Source organism: Stenella coeruleoalba (genome assembly GCF_951394435.1).
Source record: "Stenella coeruleoalba genome assembly, chromosome: 5".
In the NCBI taxonomy this organism is placed as follows: domain Eukaryota; kingdom Metazoa; phylum Chordata; class Mammalia; order Artiodactyla; family Delphinidae; genus Stenella; species Stenella coeruleoalba.
Window position 1 is genome coordinate 64,064,983 of NC_137150.1, and position 20,991 is coordinate 64,085,973.

At 38.8% G+C, this 20,991-nt stretch overlaps 2 protein-coding genes across 4 annotated transcripts in view; both read right to left on the reverse strand.

The window, feature by feature from the left end:
* On the reverse strand, positions 1 to 6,679 carry CRYGS (crystallin gamma S; the record flags this gene model as incomplete). The annotated part of the gene is given in 6 exon segments (XM_079921406.1): positions 1 to 1,159; positions 1,556 to 1,798; positions 6,417 to 6,440; positions 6,443 to 6,490; positions 6,493 to 6,543; positions 6,665 to 6,679. Coding segments are annotated over 6 exon segments (654 nt in total). The 3' UTR covers positions 1 to 886.
* The window catches only part of TBCCD1 (TBCC domain containing 1), a 27,497-nt gene continuing 8,236 nt past the window's right edge, over positions 1,731 to 20,991 (reverse strand). For all 3 annotated transcript variants that reach the window (XM_079923398.1, XM_079923400.1, XM_079923399.1), the window contains exons 4-8: positions 18,563 to 18,929; positions 16,588 to 16,774; positions 15,956 to 16,453; positions 11,280 to 11,430; positions 1,731 to 8,682 (exon numbers count right to left, since the gene is read on the reverse strand). In XM_079923398.1, coding sequence (XP_079779524.1) covers positions 11,301 to 11,430; positions 15,956 to 16,453; positions 16,588 to 16,774; positions 18,563 to 18,929 — 1,182 coding nt within the window. In that variant the 3' untranslated portion in view covers positions 1,731 to 8,682; positions 11,280 to 11,300. The remainder of the gene's footprint in view (positions 8,683 to 11,279; positions 11,431 to 15,955; positions 16,454 to 16,587; positions 16,775 to 18,562; positions 18,930 to 20,991) is intronic.

Below are 20,991 nucleotides of genomic sequence, written 5' to 3' on the forward strand. Positions count from 1 at the left end.
GAGGCTTCCTGGTGCCTAAGTGGACAGGGAAAGCGCTGGCCCTGTTCCCTTACGTTCCTCCGTGCCCCTCCCCCACCGTCTCCCCCAGGGTCTCCCCTGTCCCGCTGGCCCCCTAACCGTGGGTGGGTCCCGCTGGGTGTAGGAACTCCTCCCCTACCCCAGCCGCCCCTCAGGGGTGCTGGTCCTGGAGGTCCGGCCTTACCTTTGCTCCCCTTTCCCTCCCTCCCACTCCCTCAGGACCCGCACGGCTGGAGGGGGCCTAGGTGGGCAGAGGATCAGGCCTGGAATCTCAACAGGTTCCTGGGGGCCCAAGTGGACAGGGGAAACCTGGCCACGCTCCCTTTTGATACTCTGCCCTCCCAGTGGTCCCGCAATTTCCCCCATTGGGCGTGGGATCCTTTTCTCTCCCCCAGCTGCCCCTCAGCGGTGCCAGTCCCGTCCTGCCTCCACTACTCCTCCCGCCTCACTCTGCCCCACATCCTACCCGGTTACTGGGGGTTCCTCCCATCCCCTTCGGTGTCCGTGGCCCCCAACCGGTGCCTGATAGGTGCCCTAGTTGTGAGGAGACGCGAATTCCGCATCCTCCTAGTGCACCATTAATACAGACCTTAAGCAACAAGAACCACCATATGGCAGTACGATTTTCTAACCTTTTAATCCAGTCCCATTTCGTCTGGCACAAAGATATAACCTGAAGGATGAGTTGCTTTGTGTAACTGCCTGCTGTGGTGGGCACTACTTTACTGGTGCCTACAAGTGTTTAAGGAGAGGCATTATAGTAAACAGTGGAATGCATGCCAATTGTTTTTATTTATGATGCTTATTTGGACGACAAGGCCAGCCAGCATTTGGCCCCAGGAAGAAGCTTATGGCTGCATCCGTATCATCACTCCACAATGCGGCGGAAAGACTGGACAGCTGGGGAAGCTGCGCCCCAGTCGATGGGCTTCCGGTACTCCTTCTTGTCCAGGAGGTACTGCCTGCCACGGTAGTTGGGCAGCTCATAGAAGATCCACGCGCCCTCCAGCACCTTACAGGAGTGGACCTCTCGCATGTGAAACTGCTCCATGATGGAAGGGCAGTCTTCAGTGGTTTCATACATCTGACCATTAAAATCCCCTTTCTCAAAGATCTGAATCTTATACTGGCCTCCACTAGACTAAAGAAACAAAGGGGGAAATGAACAGCAAACATTAGCAAAATCAACAGCAGGCCAGGAACTCAGAGAACAGTGAGGTTTGGGACCCACCATCTTGAACGTGAGATGATTTGAACGCCCATCCCCACTGTGCACTGACTGAAACAGCTGACGTTCAATAAGAAAAACAATTCCTTAAAATATACAAGAGGTAGAGAAAGTACTATGGAAATAAGTCACGTAGTCTTGTGATGAACTGACCTAAGATTTTATTGAAGCCTCAGCAGCCAACAAGAGACAACCACCCATTAAGAGGTGGGAAAATCTTAAGAAAACTCTTTCACGTAAAAGCAAAATGGCGGGGTAGGGGGTAAGAGACAGAAAGAGAGGGAGCACGCGCATCCTCTGCAGACTCACCAGGTGGACAGCCCTGCAGGAGCTGAGACGGTCATTGAGGCCCATCCAGTGCTGGTACTCAGAGTAGTCGCCCCGGGGTAGGATGTACATGTACCCAGCAAAGTTGGGCCTTTCATACACAGCCCAGGTGCCTCCTTCCACTCTAATGGAGTTGCAGCGACTCAAGTACATGTGGAAATCTGCACAGTCGCAATCGCTGTCATAGTGGCGGCCTTGAAAGTTTTTGTCTTCAAAGAAAGTAATCTGGAGCACAGGGCAAACAAAGTGGAAAAACTGAGGGGTTAAGTGGCTGTGTTGATAGAAAAATGAAAATTAAGAACACTTTCCCCACTTTAGGAATTCCTTTCTCCTCCATTTTGAGGAGAAAATATCTAGTTCTACCATACCTCACAACATTTGCCTTCTGGCAGACAACTTTAGTTAACAACAGGAATGAGCACTTTCTGAGGCCTTAAAACGAAGCAAAACAAAAGAATGCTCTACTGTCAGCCAGCATTTTCAGACTCAAGCTCATGGCTTCTTTCTCACTGTACTTATGTAATAAATTTTCCACTTTTCTATCTGTCTCTCCCACCGACACCTACTAGACTTCTTCCAAGGGCAAGGACCAAGCCTTATTTCAGCTATGGACCCCTATACCCTGCACTTGACAAACCCTCAACAAATGCTAGATGAAGATGAGTGAGTTCCAAATACAGAAATCCATTCTAGGTGATATGGAAGAGATATATAGAGAAAAAGAAAACACAGACCTTAGCATTAGAGCTTATTTTAGATGGATATAGAACATACAGACATGAAAATATATCATATGTTCTGTATTACTATTTTGTTGCCAACAAAGTAGTTGCAAAGTAACAAAATGACAAGGCAAGAATGTCCTTTGCTTCAAACTCTTACCAAGTTGCATCACAATCTTTGGGGTAAACCTCTGAAGCCTGTGATGGCACTGGGAAATATGCAGCCCTGAGAAACGGGAAATACTACGCCTGGGCTCTAGAGCTGCATCTCTACAATCAGCCCTACTATTTTAGTCAAGCCACCTCTCAGGGCTCCAGCTTCCCATCTGTCAAATGAAAGGACTGGACTAGATTTGAAGCCCTGGCTATAAAATAAAACTTTTCTGTTTGAAACAGGCAACAGAGTTCCCGGGAAGTCCCAGGGATTCATGATGCAGTTTCTGAAAACCACTAGAAAACCAAATGGACCACACAGTCTGTCCCTTCTTGTTCTGTAATTCCACATCCAAGATCAATGCCAGTTTATAATTTAAACTGAAATCACAGGTGTCATTGATTTGAGCAGTTAATTCCCTGGTGTTGTGCCGCCACCTTGTGGCTAATTTGCTTTATACGTTTAGAAGGAGAAAAACCATGTCAGCCATTTCAGATGAAAGAAGCAGACAGAGCCAGTTAGAGTCTGGAGAAGATTTTTGAGGAGAGGATCTTTGAGGCAAGGGTTGAAGGATAAGTAGGGGGTTTTCCAGAGGCAGAGCAAAAAGAACAGCTTGTTTACTGGAATAAAGGAGTGGAAGGACATGGCCCACTATAGGGACAAGTAGTTCATTAAGCGTTGTGCAGACTGAGCCTGTGGTGAAGTGTTAGGAAATAAAGCCAGAAGTGACACAAGAGCCATGCTAGAATCCCTCTGGTGATGATGTGGGAAATGTAATGTAATGGTTGGTACCTAGAAATAGCTGATTGCTATGGGCGGAGGTGAGAGATGCTGAGGACCAACCAAAGGCAACTGCAATGTGAATGACCATGAGGACAGTCACAAGAAATGAGGATTTGGTGACTAATTAGATGCAGGGAATGAAGGAAGACACTAAAAATAGTTCGCAGCTGGGCCTCATTCTTTTTTACGCAGGTGAGCCTTTCTACATAGCAACCTACTAATAGCTTTTCCTTCCACTGTAAACTTTCTCCTTCCTGCCCTTCCCATTTCTCAACTCTTCCCTTTCCTGTTCCCTAAAAGGCTCCTTACCCTTCCTGCCCCTAAATCACCTACTTCACCTCCTTTCTTCCCTTCCCACAGTCATCTCGATCTCTTCCCGCTCCCTTTCCCATTTTAGCACAGCACAGATTTAGATACGTGGTACAGGTGAGAAAACAAAATCGCAGCACCACTAGTTAAATCTGGGTAACATTATGCATTGTAGAGGGTTGTTCTGAGGGTCTGATGGCACAGTGCCAATAGAGCAATTTTAATAGCTGCCTCAGGATTTCCAATAAGCTTTCGCTACAACTGTTACAGATAAAGAAGTTAAATGACTTGCCTAAGGTCATTAGCTAGTTACAAGTTGGTTGCAGGCAAACCAGTGGACAACAGTGCAGACTCCTGGTTAGTAATCTGTTGTTCATTTTATTTCACTTCATCTCCCTCTGTTGTCTTCCTACCTGCACAGCTAACTCTGTTCAAAATATACCATTTACTCTTAGCAATGGAACAAGACCAATCCTGAATCTCAGAGGCTTTTCCCAAAACCTGTGGCAAGATCTTCAAGAAAATCAAGGTAAACTCTCTTAAGAAGATAGATTCTAAACTTAATTAAATTTACCTTTGGTTTTTGGCCAACTATTCACCAAAGAAGAGGCTCTGCAAGGGATATGCCATGGGAAATTAATATCATCTTTCTTCCTTCATTGTTTCTCACACTTACTACCCTCTGCACACTTACCTGACTGACTTCAGTATATGAAAAGTGGAAATATATATGATTTTTTTCCTTGCTGTCCGCCTTTCCAGCAGACCAGCCAACCATCCCAAGGCTGAAACAAAGCACTAGCATTGCCACAGAACCATTACTGAGCTCCAGGGCCAAGCTCTTCCTTCAGCAGCAGACCTTCCAGGTTTCACGGCCCAGAGAATGTTGCACCTTTACTCAATTTCCATTTGTAGAAGACCATGAAATCCACTTTATGGTCAGCTGAGAGGTTGGGACTCTTGGACAAAAAGTTTTGTAGAGAAGGCTAAGAAACGTGCAGGAGATTTTCCTAGAAGTTATTACAAAATTACTCTAATTGTCAAGTTAATTTTTTGAAAAATAGCCTACTAATCCAATATAGCAGAGGGGAAAATGTCTTGACTATTCCACAGGTAACAAGAACAAACTTATTAAAATGCATTGCTTTTGCCCAGCCCATAACTCCTCTGATTAAACTGCTAGCAAGACAATGAGAAAGGGAGAAGAAATAAAAAAGTAAAAGATAAAATTGCTATTACTATCTCCTTTGGCTTAGCAAGCAAAAGTTTTTACTAAGTGAACAGACCAGCTACAAGAAATAAAAGAGTACATTATCCCTACACTGGAAATCATTGAAAGTGGGGCTGTTCTGTAACAACCTTCCCTCCAGGCACGTGGATAGCCCTCTAAGGACTTCAGATGCTTTTTAGTGGGATTTTCATGGCATATTTTTCAAAAACCTCAGAGCACTAAAGACACTGTCTCATTTTTCTCCCAAAACCTTCTGGATGCAAATACGACTATTAGTTCTATTTTCCAAACGGGAAAAAAAATCAGGCGCTCACCAGTTATGCAACAAGTTAACAGGTGCCTCCTGAAAAAATGCAATGCAAAGTGCCTGACATTGCCTATGTAGTTTTTGTGCCAAGGTGGTTAGTATGAATCTAAACATGAGAAAACAATTAGACAAGTCCAGATGTCAGGACTTTTTATAAGACACCTGGGTTTGGACTTTGAAAAATGTCAGTGTCTCACAACAACAAAAACTAGGGGGATTGCTCTATATTAAAGGGGCTAAAAAAAAGAGGCTAATGAAACTTGACAACCAAATGAAATTCATGACCCTTGACTGGATCCCACATCAGGGGAAAAGCCAGCCATGAAGCACATTTTTGGGAGCAACTGGAGGAAATGTGAATATAGTCTAAATATTAGGTATTATATTCTGATCAATTTGGAGGACCTGATAATGATATGATGTTTATACAGGGAATGCCCTTGATTTTAGGATATACATGCCTAAAAACTTAAGGCAAAAGTATAATGAAGTCTGCTATTTATTTCCAAATGGTTTAGTAAAAAGAGAAAGAGACACAGAGAGAAGCCAGATATGGCAAAATGTAAACAATTGGAGAATATAAGTAAGGGACAGACAAGTATTCATTTACCATCTCTTACTTATTCTTTTAAGATTCAATGGGCTTGAACATTTACACAGTAAAACATTAGGTGGAAAAATCAGGCACCAGAGGCTTTGCTTTAGACCTACAGTCAGTGAAGAACTAGAAAGAGAATGAAGGTATATTCCCTCATTCCCAAAGAGAATCAATTTCCAGTCCAATAATCGTGAGTCACATATTTTAGAGGCAATTTTCCTAACGTAAGTAAACAATTTTTGGGGGAAAAGGGATAAGAGTAGCTGCTGAATGAAGGGGATATGTAGGATTTAATTCACTTGATTGGTCCATCCGTTTTGGCCATTTAGAATATTAATGGTTGATGCTAAATTTCAAAAGACAGCTTTTTAATTGAACACTGAAAGTTCTCTACTCCATATAATCCTCTTATCTGCATGTCTTATTCCTGTGGAAATACAGAGATTAGTTGCTGGAAGGCAGAAATCATGACGATATTTACACATTACATACCTGTACAGTATTCAACATAGTAAGTACCACACATGAAGATAAACCCTTAATAAATTATTTGGTAATTCTGTTAGAATAGAAAATAAAATAAGCATTCCTTAATCTTTTCTTCAATCAATCCCAGCCTTCTATCCACTATCATACTCACCTCCAGGTGAAGAAGCAAAAGCTTTTCTCCATGTTTCTTTCAATGTACCATTAGGTGAAAAAGTGGGTAGGCTAGAAATCAGCATGACCATTTACTTACCTTGGTTCCAGCTTTAGACATTTTTGGTGCATAGATTGGTTTCCCCAGTGCTGAAATCCAGGAATAGCTACAGAGAGTTAGAGGCACAGAGACATTTATACTGGGTTGGTTTCAAATCAAACATTTGCTTAGTCAAGAGAATAGGATCCAAAAATTGAGTCAGTCATTTAGAGGCTATTGATGGTTTCTAGAAAAACAATCAGGATTATGAAATAAAGGAAAGCTTCAGTACCCTCTTTAATGCTTACCAAGCCTTGCTGCATTATAGACTTTGCTGACTCAAGACACCAAAACCCAGCCAAATTTTTCAAAATTGAAAACAGAAAAGTTCCTCTTACTTGGGCAATTTGGTTTTCTAGCAAGTAGCCACCTTGAAATCCCCCATGTCTTTTTTTCTTCAAAAGAACTTGCAGGAGATGAGTCAAAAAAACCACCCTCTAATTCTGAACAGAAGTGAAACATGTTCCAAAGCAATAAAACTGACATGACAACTAAAGGCAATGCATGATCTTGTGTTTGGAAAAAAAGTCAACACAAGTGATATTTGGGGGATAATTAGAAAATTTTAATACAGTCTATATATTAGGTACTACTATTGTGCCATTGTTAAACTTCCTGAATTTAATCATATGTACTATGACTATGTAAGAGAATGTCTGGTTTTCGGAAATACATGCTAATATATTTAGGAGTTAAGGTCCCAGATGTCTTCAACCTACCCTTAAATTGTTGAGCAAAAATAAAATAGTAACACTATACAGAGGGTTGGTAAAGTGAAAGTGGCAAAATGTTAACAGTTGGTGAATCTAGACAAAAGGCATGTGGGAATTTACATTCCTGCCACTGTTCTTTAAGTGTGAAATTTTTTCAAAACACACACATACACCCAAAAGATCCAGTCCACAAGAAAGGGTGCTACAATGTATAGCCCGAGAGACAGAAAGTTACTGTGGAAATCCTGAATTTGCAAAGGTTTAGCTAAGCCCAGCTTGCCACCTGCTAGGTGGCATTGCTCTGCATGATATCATATTGGAACCTGTGTAGGGAACAGTTTTTGGTGCTTCATATACGTCTGATTTTAGGAATGAGATTACATCTTACTGAAACTCAAAGAAACAACAAATCAACTCTTCTCCATTTTAATTTTCCTGGTCAAATATATTCTTCTCAAAAGCCCAACTTCCTCATCTTTCCCCTTAACAAAGCCTCCAGCAAATATTTTTATAAATGGGATGCCCCTAAAATATATTTTGGTCAGCCAGAAAATGACAAATGTGCCTTGATATGAAGACTGTTGGTTACAAAGTATTAAGTTATATGCTTAGTTTTCTGAACTTTATAAACTTTAAAGAAAGTATCTAATTAATACCATTAATTTCATTAAACAATAGCGGTTTCCAAAAAGACACTTCTATTATTCCAGTGTTTCTTTATTTGGTAATGCTCTCCTTGCTTGAATTTCATCAAGCAAGTTTAAAATAAAAACTCCAATTATAATTAAAACACATTCTGAGGGTTAATTTTCATTTTAGAAATAAGAGATCAAGCGCTTTTAGATATAATTACTAATTAAATGGCCAAAAAGCATATGAAACAATGTTTATCAGCAATCAGATTCATTAAACTGGTAACTGTTTTACCTTAAAGAACATAGCTTTCCCATCAAATGTAAACTTTATTTTGATATAACATCACAGAATGACATTGGAAATCTTTTCTAAAATTAAAAGTAAAGCTTTATCTTTTTACTGAAAGGAGAAGATTACTTTTTAGAGTTTGTTTATTGAAAATTTGAAGCAGAAAGTGAAATGAAAAATAAAGATTTTATACAGTTTCATTGTTGCATACTTTAAGGACTAAAATATCTTTGTATAAAATCTTTCCTGCTATATTTATACTCCAAAAATCATACCTTCATTCCAATTCTTTTCTAAAAGGAGTAGTAATTTCCTTTTAAATAGTTACAAAGAACTATAAAACCTATTCTCAATTACTTTAATATTAACATATATACAATGCCTTCATCAACTTTTTCATTTTAGCATCACAGAATGAGCCTTCTGATGTTCTATAAACTATATGTTTATATAATAGAAGTTTATCTAAAATTCAATGTAAACAGTAGCAAATGACATTGGAAGGAAACTTAAGGAAAGGTCTTAAATAGGAAGAAAAATCCCCAAAGTCTCTTAAGCAGCAAGAGCACCTTTCCAGTTTAGTTTCAACACGTGCACCATCTTGCATTCATCCTCCTGCTTCCAGGGCCCTGAATATGAAAAAAACAAAACAAAACAAAAAAACTAACTTTCTATCACCTTCGTGTAAAAATAGGAAAAAATCTTTTTCATAAAATCACATAAATTGGTCAGATGATGATTTAGAGTGATAAAATATGTGAAGTTAAAAGTTAATTACATTCCTTTTCTCTGAGGGTCACATTAGTTCATAATAGAAGAAAAGAAATTCATACATAGGCATAAAGTAGCAGGCTGTGGGGTTAGTCTAAAGTAAGATTTTATCCTCTTATAGTTCCCATTTCCTTTGTATAATCGTCATCAGATTTCCAATTCTTAATCTCAGTATTTATTAACTAAATATTGTAAAATTATTTTTTTATAAAAAGTAATACACACTTTGAAAATGTAAACAATATATGAAAAATAAAGAATAAGTTTACGCAGCTTTGGAAAACAGTTCAGCGGTTCCTCAAAAAGTTAAACATATTATCTTGCAATTCTACTCCTCTGCATAGTATACTGAAGAGAAATAGAAACATCTCTACACAAAAATTTGTACACGAAAGTACATATAGCAGCATTATTCACAATAGCTAACAAGTGGAAGCAACTCAAATGTCCATCAACTGATGAACAAATAAAGTGCAGTATATCCGTACAATGGAATAGTATCCAACCATAAAAAGGAATGATGTACTGACACATGCTAGAACATAGATGAACCTTGAAAACATTATGCTAAGTGAAAGAAGGCAGACACAAAGGCCACATATTGTATGATTCCATTTATATGAGATTTCCAGAACTGACAACTCAAGCGACAAATAGTAGAAGTTAGAAGTTGCCAGGGACCAGGCGGCAGAGGAGATATGGGGAGTTGGAGGAATTGGGAGTGACTGTCAATATATACGGGCTTTATTTTTAGGGTGATGAAAATGTTCTGGATTTGTTAAATGGTGATGATTGTACAAACTTGTGAATATAATCAAAGCTGCTGAATTCTTCACTTTAAAAAAGTGAAGTTTTGGGCTGCCCTGGTGGCGCAGTGGTTGAGAGTCCGCCTGCCAATGCAGGGGACAAGGGTTCGTGCCCCGGTCTGGGAAGATCCCACATGCCGCGGAGCGGCTGGGCCCGTGAGCCATGGCCGCTAAGCCTGCGTGTCCGGAGCCTGTGCTCTGCAACGGCAGAGGCCACAACAGTGAGAGGCCCGCGTACCACAAAAAAAAAAAAAAAAAAAGTGAAGTTTATGGTATGTGAATATCTCAATAAAAATTAAGAGTAAGTTTTCTCCTACCCTAGACACCCAGTCTCATTCCTCAAGGACAAACACTGCTAACAATTTCTTTATATCCTTTCAGAAATTTTTAAGGCATATAACTAGCATAAAAATATGTGATTATCCCTTTCCTTTTTTCAAACACACGAGGCAACATTTTATGCCCCCTGCCAGCTTTCACCATCACCCCCTAGAGGTCATTCAGGATCAGCACATGCGGGTGTGCTTCATTCCTTTCAAAGACGCATTCCGTGGCATGGATGAATCAGTTCATTAGGCACCTGCCCTCTAATGGGGAGCATTTGGCTGGTTTCCAGCCTACAGCTATTTCAAACAATGCTGCAATGAACATCTCTTGTATATGTATGTACGTATGTACTTATTTTTTACTGGAGTATAGTTGTTTTACAATGTTGTGTTAGTTTCTGAACATCTCTTTTAAACAGATCTTTACATACATGAATGTATCTGTAAGATAAATCTAAGAAGTGAAATTGCAAAGTCAAAGAATGTGTGCATTTTTAATTCTGATTTTGTCAAACTATCCTCCAAAAAGGTTGCACAAATTTACACTTTCCCCAGAGGTAACTGAAATGTCTTATCAGTGTTGTGTACTATGTTTTTGATCCTTGCCAATGTGATACATGAAAAATAGTATCTTACATTTCTTTAATTTTAAGTGAAAGTGAGCATCTTTGTGTTTGTAAGTATCTTTCTGTGAACTGCCTATTTATGTCCTTTGTGTTTTTCTATTGTTAGTCTCTAAAGATACTTTAAAATAGCAAAATAAGCTAATTTCTATTAAAAAAAAAAGAATACTATGTATTTGGATTAAATAACTTCCAATAAATTTGCCTGTATCCATGTTCTCTTCTACTGAATCTGTAGGTCTCCTAGAGTTTAGTATTCAAATCTTCATTTGGACTAATTCTGGTAATTTATTAATGCCCATATGTACAATTAACAAAGATTAGCTAATTTATTAATTGATTTATGTGTGGGATTATGGGAAAGAGGAAAAATGTGTCAGAAAGGGTAAGACTTAAAACCATATATGGGGAAGTACAGAAGAGCTTTGGACGGTCTAACTCGTGCCAGGCAAGAGACAAAAAAGACAAATTTGGCTATTATATTTGCCCGTAACTCTATAGGCTCCACCTGAATATTTTGCTTGGCCTTCTCACTATAAAATGTAGTAGATATGGGTATGTAAAAATCTGTATATGCTGGGGGGAGCGGTGGAAAAAATCAGCAATAGTTGGTGACATAATATTCTGTGTGGTTTTTTGGTATGCTTGTAATATCTCCCCCAATAACTTGTTTTAAGTGCTCTCCATTATAAATGCCTACCAGTGTTTTGATGAGGAAGTCTTATCCTGCTGCTTGTTTGGAGCCTGCTGCAGGGGGCACAAGACTGTCCAGCTGCTGACGATGTCCTGTATTAATCAACCACTCATAAAATTTGTTTTCCACAAGTACCTGGAACTGCTTCCTTTGATCCCTAAAATTGCAAAAAGAATGTAGCAATACTAATTCATATTAATTTTACTCCACGTGATTATAAAATACTTTAATGGGATAAATGTTAAATTATTTCTACTTATCCATTTGTTCTCTCCGAATAACTGCTCTGTTCAGTTCTATACACTGAATCACTACCACCACCACCACCACCACCAAAAAAAAGATTGGTCAGATACAATTCCCTCTTTGTAAAAACTTATCAGTAATTATATATTTTGTTCTACTGTGGTTATTCACTCAACAGATATTTACTGAGGACCAAGTGATGCTGGGTAGTGTTCTGACTGATGAGGATAAATGTGTAAAGAGAAGAGAAATGGCCTCTGTCCGGGCAGGTTTGCACTGCATGATTCTAGAGGGCGCCAGTCACATTGTGAACTATGTAGTCTGTGCTTCTTGTGGACTGAATATTCTAGTAGGGGAGATAGGTAATAAATAAAATAAATATGTATATGAACTTAAGTAGTTGTAAGTGGCTTGGAGAAAAATAGAGCAGAGTAGGGAAATCAAGAGTATTTGGAATGCTAATTTAGAAAAAGGATGGACAGAAGCCTAAGATGACGCGTAAGCAGAGATCTGAATGAAGTGATAGATTAAGCAAAATAGATATCTGGAGAACATTCCAGGCAGAGGAAACAAAAAGTTCAAAGGCTCTAAAGTGAGAGAATATTTATCATGTTCAGGATAAGCAAGAGAAGAGAAGCTCCTGACAGCCAGGAGCTAGCTTAGCACCATCGGCTAGGCCTACGTGTAGCTGGGATCTGGCCTGCTGCTCTTCTGTTGAACATAAATAATCCCATAGCACACCAACAGGGGACGAGGCCACCATGGGACAATGCTAGATCAAGGCAAAAAAAAAAAACTCATTCCATAATCATATCTCAGGTCCAGACAAAAAACAAAACCATTTTGTGGTCCAAACCACAAAAATGACCGAGCATCACCCTTTCCTGGCTAATGAGTGACTGCTGTTTCTTTACAATTATAGTTTTAGCCGCTCTATTCCCTCCTCTTTAATATAAAAATTATTACAATACCAAATCATAGAATTACCCTCACTTCCAGATTGCATCCAACCCACAACAAAACCTTGCTTCCTACACCCCTCCCCCAAATCACCTAACAGCCAAAATCCAATTATCAGTTCTTTTAAACACGCTTTTATAGAAATGAAACTAGTTCTCTCCCTCCTTGTAATGAGTAACAAAATCCAACTTTATTCTACAGATACGTTCCTGGTGGTGTTTGGCTGGACAGCAATGACTAAGTAACACTATAGTATGGTGGGAGGGAAGAGAATGAGGAAAAGAATGACAGAAAATGAGGCAGAGAGGGCCTGGTAGGTACTGTGAAGGTTTTATATTTTATTCCAAGTATGATGGGGACCCATTAGAGGGGACAGAGCAGGGAAATGACATCATTTTATCACTTTAAAAGGATCGTGTTGGCAGTTTCTTTTCAAATTATTCAATAATTTTTCTGTCTTCCCATGTTCCCAAAGTTAAATTGCATGCTCTTGCTGGTTTCTAGTGTTATCATGGATCTCATCACTTCAACATGCTATGATTCAGAGTCAATATTTATTAAATGCTTACCACATTCCAGATTCCACACATGTGTATAAGCTTTTCATATGTGTAAGAAAATCTAGCCATCTAAATACTAGCAGCATCCAAACAACAGAATTCCTTTAAAAGAACGTTCTTCCAATGATCCATTTTTATATCACATCGGTATAATGATTATATTATATATGACAGTTCACAGAAAACAGTAAAGACACTAAGAACCCACGTTCTGGAACCAGGCTGACTAGGTGTGAATCCTGGCTCCTGTGTGACTTTGGATAAATTACTTAAATCTCTCGGTTCCTCAGTTTCCTCATCTGTGATAGGGAACTATTAGGAAGAATAAATGAATTAATACAAAGAAGGTGCTTAGAACAGTACTTGGCACACAGTAAGTGCTCAGTACATATTACCTATTATTGTGGTCATCAGCGCTATTCTGCTAAATTGAGAATGACTGATCTGTAGTATTAGTATCCTGGTGGCTCAATCCATGAGATACAAACCAGGTGGAATGTTTGTAACAGATAACAGCAGTATTACTACAGTGGATTCCCAGGTAAAGCATGAGTTGTGACTGTTATTGATGTTTATATTTTTGGCAGGTAGCAACTGTTTTAAAGAATCCAAATGCAACTATGTAATTATATATTATATACTTCCTTCCTTAATCCATATGCCACAAGAATGCATCCAGAAAATACCATGGCTGGATCAAGTCTTTCTTCAACAATTTCTCTTAGAATGAAGCTAATTCTAACAGGGCAGGTCTCAGATATTGTGGGTAAACAATCTCACCCAGAAGATGTGTCTCACAAACTCATCACTAAGCAGGGTGCCTTACACTCACATTACTACACACAGTACAGCACACACCACTACAGTGTCTTACACACACATCGTTACTATAAGTTATCTTATTAAACTTTTATATCAATTTCATCAGGTAGAAAATATACTTTATATATGATATAGCTAAGAGCTAGACAGGTCAGATGACACATTCAATGTCACACAATAAGTGGCATGATCTGTACTAATTCCTGAGTCAGAGTACTTTCCACTACAATATAGACACAGCTATCCAAAGAACAATACTAATTTTAACATCTAATAAAACCAAGAGATCTAATTAAAATAGGCATTTTTACTTACACATCAAATCACAGTTCTGGATCATCAGAAATAGAAACATTTTTAGAATGGCTAATTTTCCAAGATAATGACAACCAGAAGAAACAACAACAAACAAAAAGACTGATACCAAGCAAATGGAATCCAATTATTAAAGTAATAGTTTTTCTAAGTCTCAAGGACCAAGACATTATCAGAATATAGGACATTTCATGTAAACATCCCCCAAAAGAACTTGATACCCTTTTCTCAAACTAGCTCCAGCTCCCAAATGGACAATGCTGTAGAAGAAGCACCCCTCCATCTTTCAGTACTATGTTTCCTCTCCTAATACCTCTAACAAATAAAATTTAATTAAATACCAAAATACTTGTATAGACAATAATTACTTATTCTGAACATCCACTGCTTTTAAGTTGTACATGCTATTCTGTCCAGAAGAAAACTGATCAAATGTTTCTAAACTGGGCTCCAATTTTTGGAGTCATCGTTAATTTTCTTGTCTTTTTTACAAAATCTTGCACCAAGTCCAGCGTCCTGTCAAAGTATTTCTGGTCTCCACCCCCTTCATCTCTACTCTAGTCCAGTTTCTTAGTCTAGAATATTGTAATATCACCCTGACTTCCCTCTTTCAGATCTAAGTAGAGGATTTCCATATGTGCCAATCACATTTTTTAATCTGCCATAGCATCTAATAAGGTGGTTTGCATATTGTAGGCATTCTATAAATGTTCCTGAATAAATGAAATGGCTTTCACTCCATTGTTCAAAACCCTTTTATGGCTCCTATTACTTAACTCCACTTAAATCTAACCTTTATTGCCTGATATTCAAGATTCTACATAATCTAGCTCAATCTACCCATCCAAGTTTAAATATCATTATCCATAACCAGAATCTTGTTTCAGCAACTGATTTCCAGGATACCTGAAGTCTGCTTCTGCTTCCACATCTGCTCCTCTAGTGCTGTTAAAAGTATGCTGCCCAACCCTCACTTCTTCTCCAAACTCTGCTCATTTTTCAAGGTCCAACACAAATTCTATTTTTTCCATAAATCTCTGACCACCCACACTGATGTTTTCTGAATCTTTATATATGGTTTATATATAGCGTGTCCCTGGCTTCTAGAGTTCAAAGATCAAAACGCTTGAAATAAAATTTTGTGGTGGACATAATAAACTATAACAATCTACTATCACAAGCATGTTATTAAAAATAAAATATTTTAGTACCCCCAAAGTAAAAAGTAATTTCAGAATAAAAGACAGTATTCTAAATTGACTAAATTTAGCATTATTTTAAAACACTGTACTTATTTTTCACATTTTACCATGGATTAGGAAAATTCTGACAGAAACTGGCATTAGTCCATGGACCAGCATTAGGAGTCCACCCTTGCACGTCTGCCTGTGGAGTGGTGGAGCCAGGAAACCTGTATTTTCAACGAGCTCTTTGGATGACCCTGATGCACAATGCAGTTTGAGAACCACTAGTATGGTGCAGAGAAGTAAATTAAAAACTAAAACCAATCCATTTATGATTGACCTTATATATGATCTTTCATTCATTTAAGTCTTATATCTGCCAGTTAAACTTAAGCTACTTAAAAGAAAGGAATCTAATACTTGAGTATCCACTTGCTCCCATCCCCCAACCAAACTGTGCCTGGGATACTGACCTTAGTGAAAGACACACTATGTCTTTTTGATTTCTTTAGCACAATTATAAACATGTGCAGGTTCATTTGCTTTCCCATGGAGTTTTACATAAGACAAATTATTACTTTTAGAAAATACTCACTTTGTCAAACGAGCCTCCTTCACAGTCTTCTGCCAGGTCTGTATCTTTTTTTCTCTTTGGCCCAGTGCTTTCTGATATGCAGATGGAAGACCCCCAGGTATCTCTGTTGTGTCCCCTTCCATTTCAAAGGGAATAATAAACACATAGAATTCACATGGTGCTAAGAGTCGGAAGACACTTGTGCTGCTGTTTTCTCTGCACACAATCATGGGATTATCCCAATAGTTAGGCACTGTAGCAAGGCCAGTCCTGGCCATGTGGTCCTCCAGCATTGGGTAATGGGTATGAAAGGGGGCAAAAGTTACTCTCTGGTTCCCAGAGAGAATAAGTGGGCGTGTAGGTGTCAGAATGTGAAAGATGCAACCTGTTGTAGAAGAGATGGACAGACGATGGCAAACAGCAATGACTTTAACATTGTCACAGCTGTGGAGATGAACAGCAGTCTGTACAGGGCCCAGGATGAAGGTGCTATTCCTGCACTTCTCAATTGTTACAGATCTGAAAAATGAGGTAAATTTCTCTGAATAAGAATACGATGAAAAATATCTGACTACAATATTATTCTGATGGCAAATAAAAGGACACATCCTGATCCAAAGAAAACGTCACAACATCAAAACACCCTTGCTTACCGTAAGGGAGACAGCAGATATACAAAAGTCTCGTTGCAACGATGAATCTTTACATGTGCCCCCACCAGAGTATCTGAGCTCTTGGCCAATGTCTGCTTGTAAACCTGGCTCATCACCACCAGGCGGTGCATCCTAGGGGCCACATGAGTATTACAAGCAATCTTAGCTCTTTTGGTCGTCCCTTCAACTATTTAAGAAAAATATAAATAAATGAGATTGTTTCAAAGAAAAACAATCAACCATATGAGGTTACACATGTCTCAAATTAGACCCGTGTGAGGTTTAAAAAAATGTTAGATTTGGGTGTTGGGTATGCCATATTATTCTCTGTGCTTTTCTGTATATTTGCAATATTTCAAATTTTTTTGTTTTTTAAAAAAAGGTTAAACCTATAATCCATTCAACATTGCCTATAGATCTAAGATTTTTTCATGCCTACCCTTTAACTTAAGCAATGTGCCTAAGGCCATATGGCTAGTAAGTGGCAGAGCTGGCCCAACTCAAACAGTATCTTCTCCAACCAGCCTTAATTTATCATCCCAACTCTTAAATAATCTCTTTAAATTGCCATAATACTAATTCTGAACCCCTCCTAAGTTACTCACCACATCATTCCATGAATTGTATTTGGGTTCACGTCTTTACTCCTAGGATCATTACTAAGTGAGAGCACATCTTCCTCTCGAACATGGTACCTTAAACATAAACTCACCCCTCAAGAAATCTGTGCAGGCTGCCCTCCTAACACAGTCCCACCATCATATCATTGCCTTCTCAGACCGTACTTCCCAGAAAACCATCAGGATACCCTTGTAAAGAAAATTGGCCAAATGTGGAGAGGTCACATAGTATGCTGTTCTTCTTTTAAAACAATTCTTATTGTTTCCTTTTATTAGAAAAGTAATATATGGCTACTGTAGAAAAATTTTAAATACTAGTAGTAAAACAAGATAAAAATTATTTGTAATCCTACTATCTAATATGTTTTGGTTTAATCCTAAAAGGTCAGATGTCCTTTTTCCTCCAGTGCCTACCTTAACAACGTTTAAAAACTTACTTATATTCTTTTACCAACATTAAGAATAATGTAGTATCTCCTGTATATTTGTAGGAGCCTTACGTATCTGAGAATCTGAGCTCACGCTAGAGCAATAGCTTGGTTGCATATATAATACTTGGGTCACTGTAGATGTTGCTCAACCATTTTCTGGTTTTCAGAATTATAAACATTTGATATGAAACTGATTTTTTTTTTTTACATTTGCACGGAAACTATTTTTTCTTTACCTTTGAAACTCAGAGATTGTGGAAGTATATTCTAGTTTTTTCCCATTAATTTTGCTTGGCCTTAGTACAGATACCTACTTCTCTTTAAACTTCTATCTGGGCCCCTCTTCTCTTAAAACTTCTATCTGGGCCTGAAGAAGTCATACAGTACCTGAACCTATCCCTCTAGCCATCCCTGGACTATCAGGAATAGATACATTTGCAACCAAAGTGTAATTCTCTCTACTATGAATTTAAATTTCCAATTTAGAAATAGCTAGTCTGCTTGTGTCTGTGTAGCTAAAAAAGAATCTCATCTTTACACCAATTCTATGAGGTTGTAATTATGGAATGGCCAATTTCTGGTAGGGTGCCTAGAAAATAGGAAAGCTTCAAGTAAATGAGCATATGAGAGTGAGAGGGGGAAAAGAGTCCGAAAAGAGAAGAGCAGAGCAAAGAAAAGGACCAACCGAAGTTGGAGTTTCTACTAACTGCAACCAAAACAACCTGGACTAATGAATCAACTCTCTCAAACTGTTGCAGCCTTGAGAAAAAGTCATATACAAAAGAGACGTTCCCTTTTTCTGTTTTATAGTAGCAATATTTTTTAGGTCTTCCACAAAAGACATGTGATCATTAATACACCAGAAAACACTAGGTTCCTTAACCTGTCATTCAATTTAATATAGATTAAAATATTAATAAATACCTTGGTGAGCCCAAGCCAATTTCTTCCCAGACTTGAGGCAAGCAGATACACCAAATGGATTCCCAGTTAAAGAGGCTCTCAACCAGGCTTCCAGCTTGTAGAAAGAAAAGGCCTTAGAGGTCTTTGAGAAGCCACTTTCTGCATGTAGTGGTTGCCACAGTGCAAGTTCATAAAGTGGATATATCTTCCTGGCTCCACTCACTGTGCCTTCAATAAGAAAGCTGAGTGCTACAACAGCTTCTCGAGAGACTAGACTACTATGGGTTGAATGAAATGATGCAGTGAGTTGTTCTGGATCTACAAGCAGTTCAAGGAGATCTGACAGATGATCACAGACAAAAGCTTGGTGACTGTAATCATTCCAGTTCTAAAAAATATCAAAAGAAAGCACTTTTAACAGATCAATGAGATTGAAACTCATTGTTTCAACAGAACAGTAAGACCTGAGACTTTTATATTTTAATTATTTTGTATTTATACTTTGCCTCATCCTCCCAAAAGCATTTAAAGTGGCTATATAAACCTTATAAAGATTTTCTGTGCACGTAATAGGTATAAACAGATTCTCTCTCTACCTTAGATAATTCAAAAGTAATACTAGTAGCTAACCCTCAGTGTGTGCCAAGCACTGTTATAAAACCTTTAACATATTTATAACTAGCAACAGTCTTACGATCGATGCTATTACCGTGCCCATTCTACAGATGAAGAAATGGAGATACAAAAAGGTTCAGAAACTTGCCCAAGGTCACACAGCTAGTATTAAATATTCTAAAAGTTTCAGATCAAACATAAAAATAACCGCTTCAGACATTCATTTCATGAAGCACTAGGTTTTTTTTTAAATTTACCTTCTCAAATTACAGAAGGAATTTCAAAATCTAATGAAACAAGGCAACTGATCTTACAGTAACCAGATTTAAGAGAAGTTATAACCTTGGGGGCTTCCCTGGTGGCGCAGTGGTTAAGAATCCACCTGCCGATGCAGGGGACAAGGGTTCGAGTCCTGGTCCGGGAAGATCCCACATGCCGCGGAGCAACTAAGCCCGTGCACCACAACTACTGAGCACTCTAGAGCCTGTGAGCCACAACTACTGAGCCTGCGTGCTGCAACTACTGAAGCCCGTGTGCCTAGAGCCTGTGCTCCGCAACAAGAGAAGCCACCACAATGAGAAGCCTGCGCACAGCAATGAAAAGTAGCCCCGCTCGCTGCAACTAGAGAAAGCCCACGTGCAGCGACGAGACCCAACGCAGCCAAAAATAAATATAAATAAAATAAATAAATTAAAAAAGAAAAGAGAAGTTATAACCTTGGGAATAAGCTTTGAGTTGGCAGACGTACCAATAACTTGGCTTATTCATTTGACAGATATGTGATATGAGCAGTGTTAAGTGATGAATTATGCAAACTAAATAAGACATAGTTCCTGTCCTCAAGGAATTCAGCAACTATGTAGTGAAATGACAATATAAACAAATAACTATAACACAGTGGGATGAGACCTATAGCAGAGATCTGTAAGATGTTCTATGAGCATGAGAAGAACAAAGAACTTCATTTGGGGAAAACAAATCTTAGTGAAGCGCTGTTTGAATAGATTCTTGATTGACGCTGGTAGTTATGCAAACAGAGCAGGGAAAAAAGCATTCTAGGCCTAGGGAACAGCAACCAAAGGCCCATAGGAGTAAAATCACCTGCTGTGTTCAGAGAAACGGAAGTTCTGGGTGGGGTGTAGGGAGCATGCTGGGAAGTGGCAGGTAAAGGTAAAATGGTAGGCAGGGACCAGTCACAAAAGGCTCTGTATGAAATACTAAGATATCTGGACTTTATTTTGTGTGCCAGAGACACAAACTATTTTGTAAATAGCTATACCATTTTTCTTTTTAATAAACTCTCATTTGGACGCCAAAGAACATTTCAAAGCAGAGCTGTCCACAGCCTCACCTGCTCTTCCTCCCTCTTGCTGCATCTCCCTCCCCCATGGTAAGTAGGGCTAAGAAGGCTCCAAACAGTACAAGATGAAAACAACAATGACAATGAGAATTCACTGATGGAGTTCTGACAGGAGATGGATACAAAGGATCTGTATTTTAGAAAGTCCAGTGTAGTAGGTGGGCTATAGATTGAAAGCAGGGTGACCAAGTAGGATCTAATTATAGAAATCAAAGCAAAAAAAAAATGACATTAGGGCCTATACAGAGGAAGAAAAAGGATAAATTTTATTTTGGCTGCACCTCGAGGCTTGCAGGATCTTAGTTCCCTGACCAGGGATCGAACCCAGGCCCCCGGAGGTGAGAGCACCAAGTTCTAACCACTGGACTGCCAGGGAATTCCCAAAAAAAGGACAAAATTCTAAAGAGTTATTTTGAATGCAGAATCAGTAAGACTTGACAACTAACTAGGTATGGGTGGTGATAGAGAAAGCAAG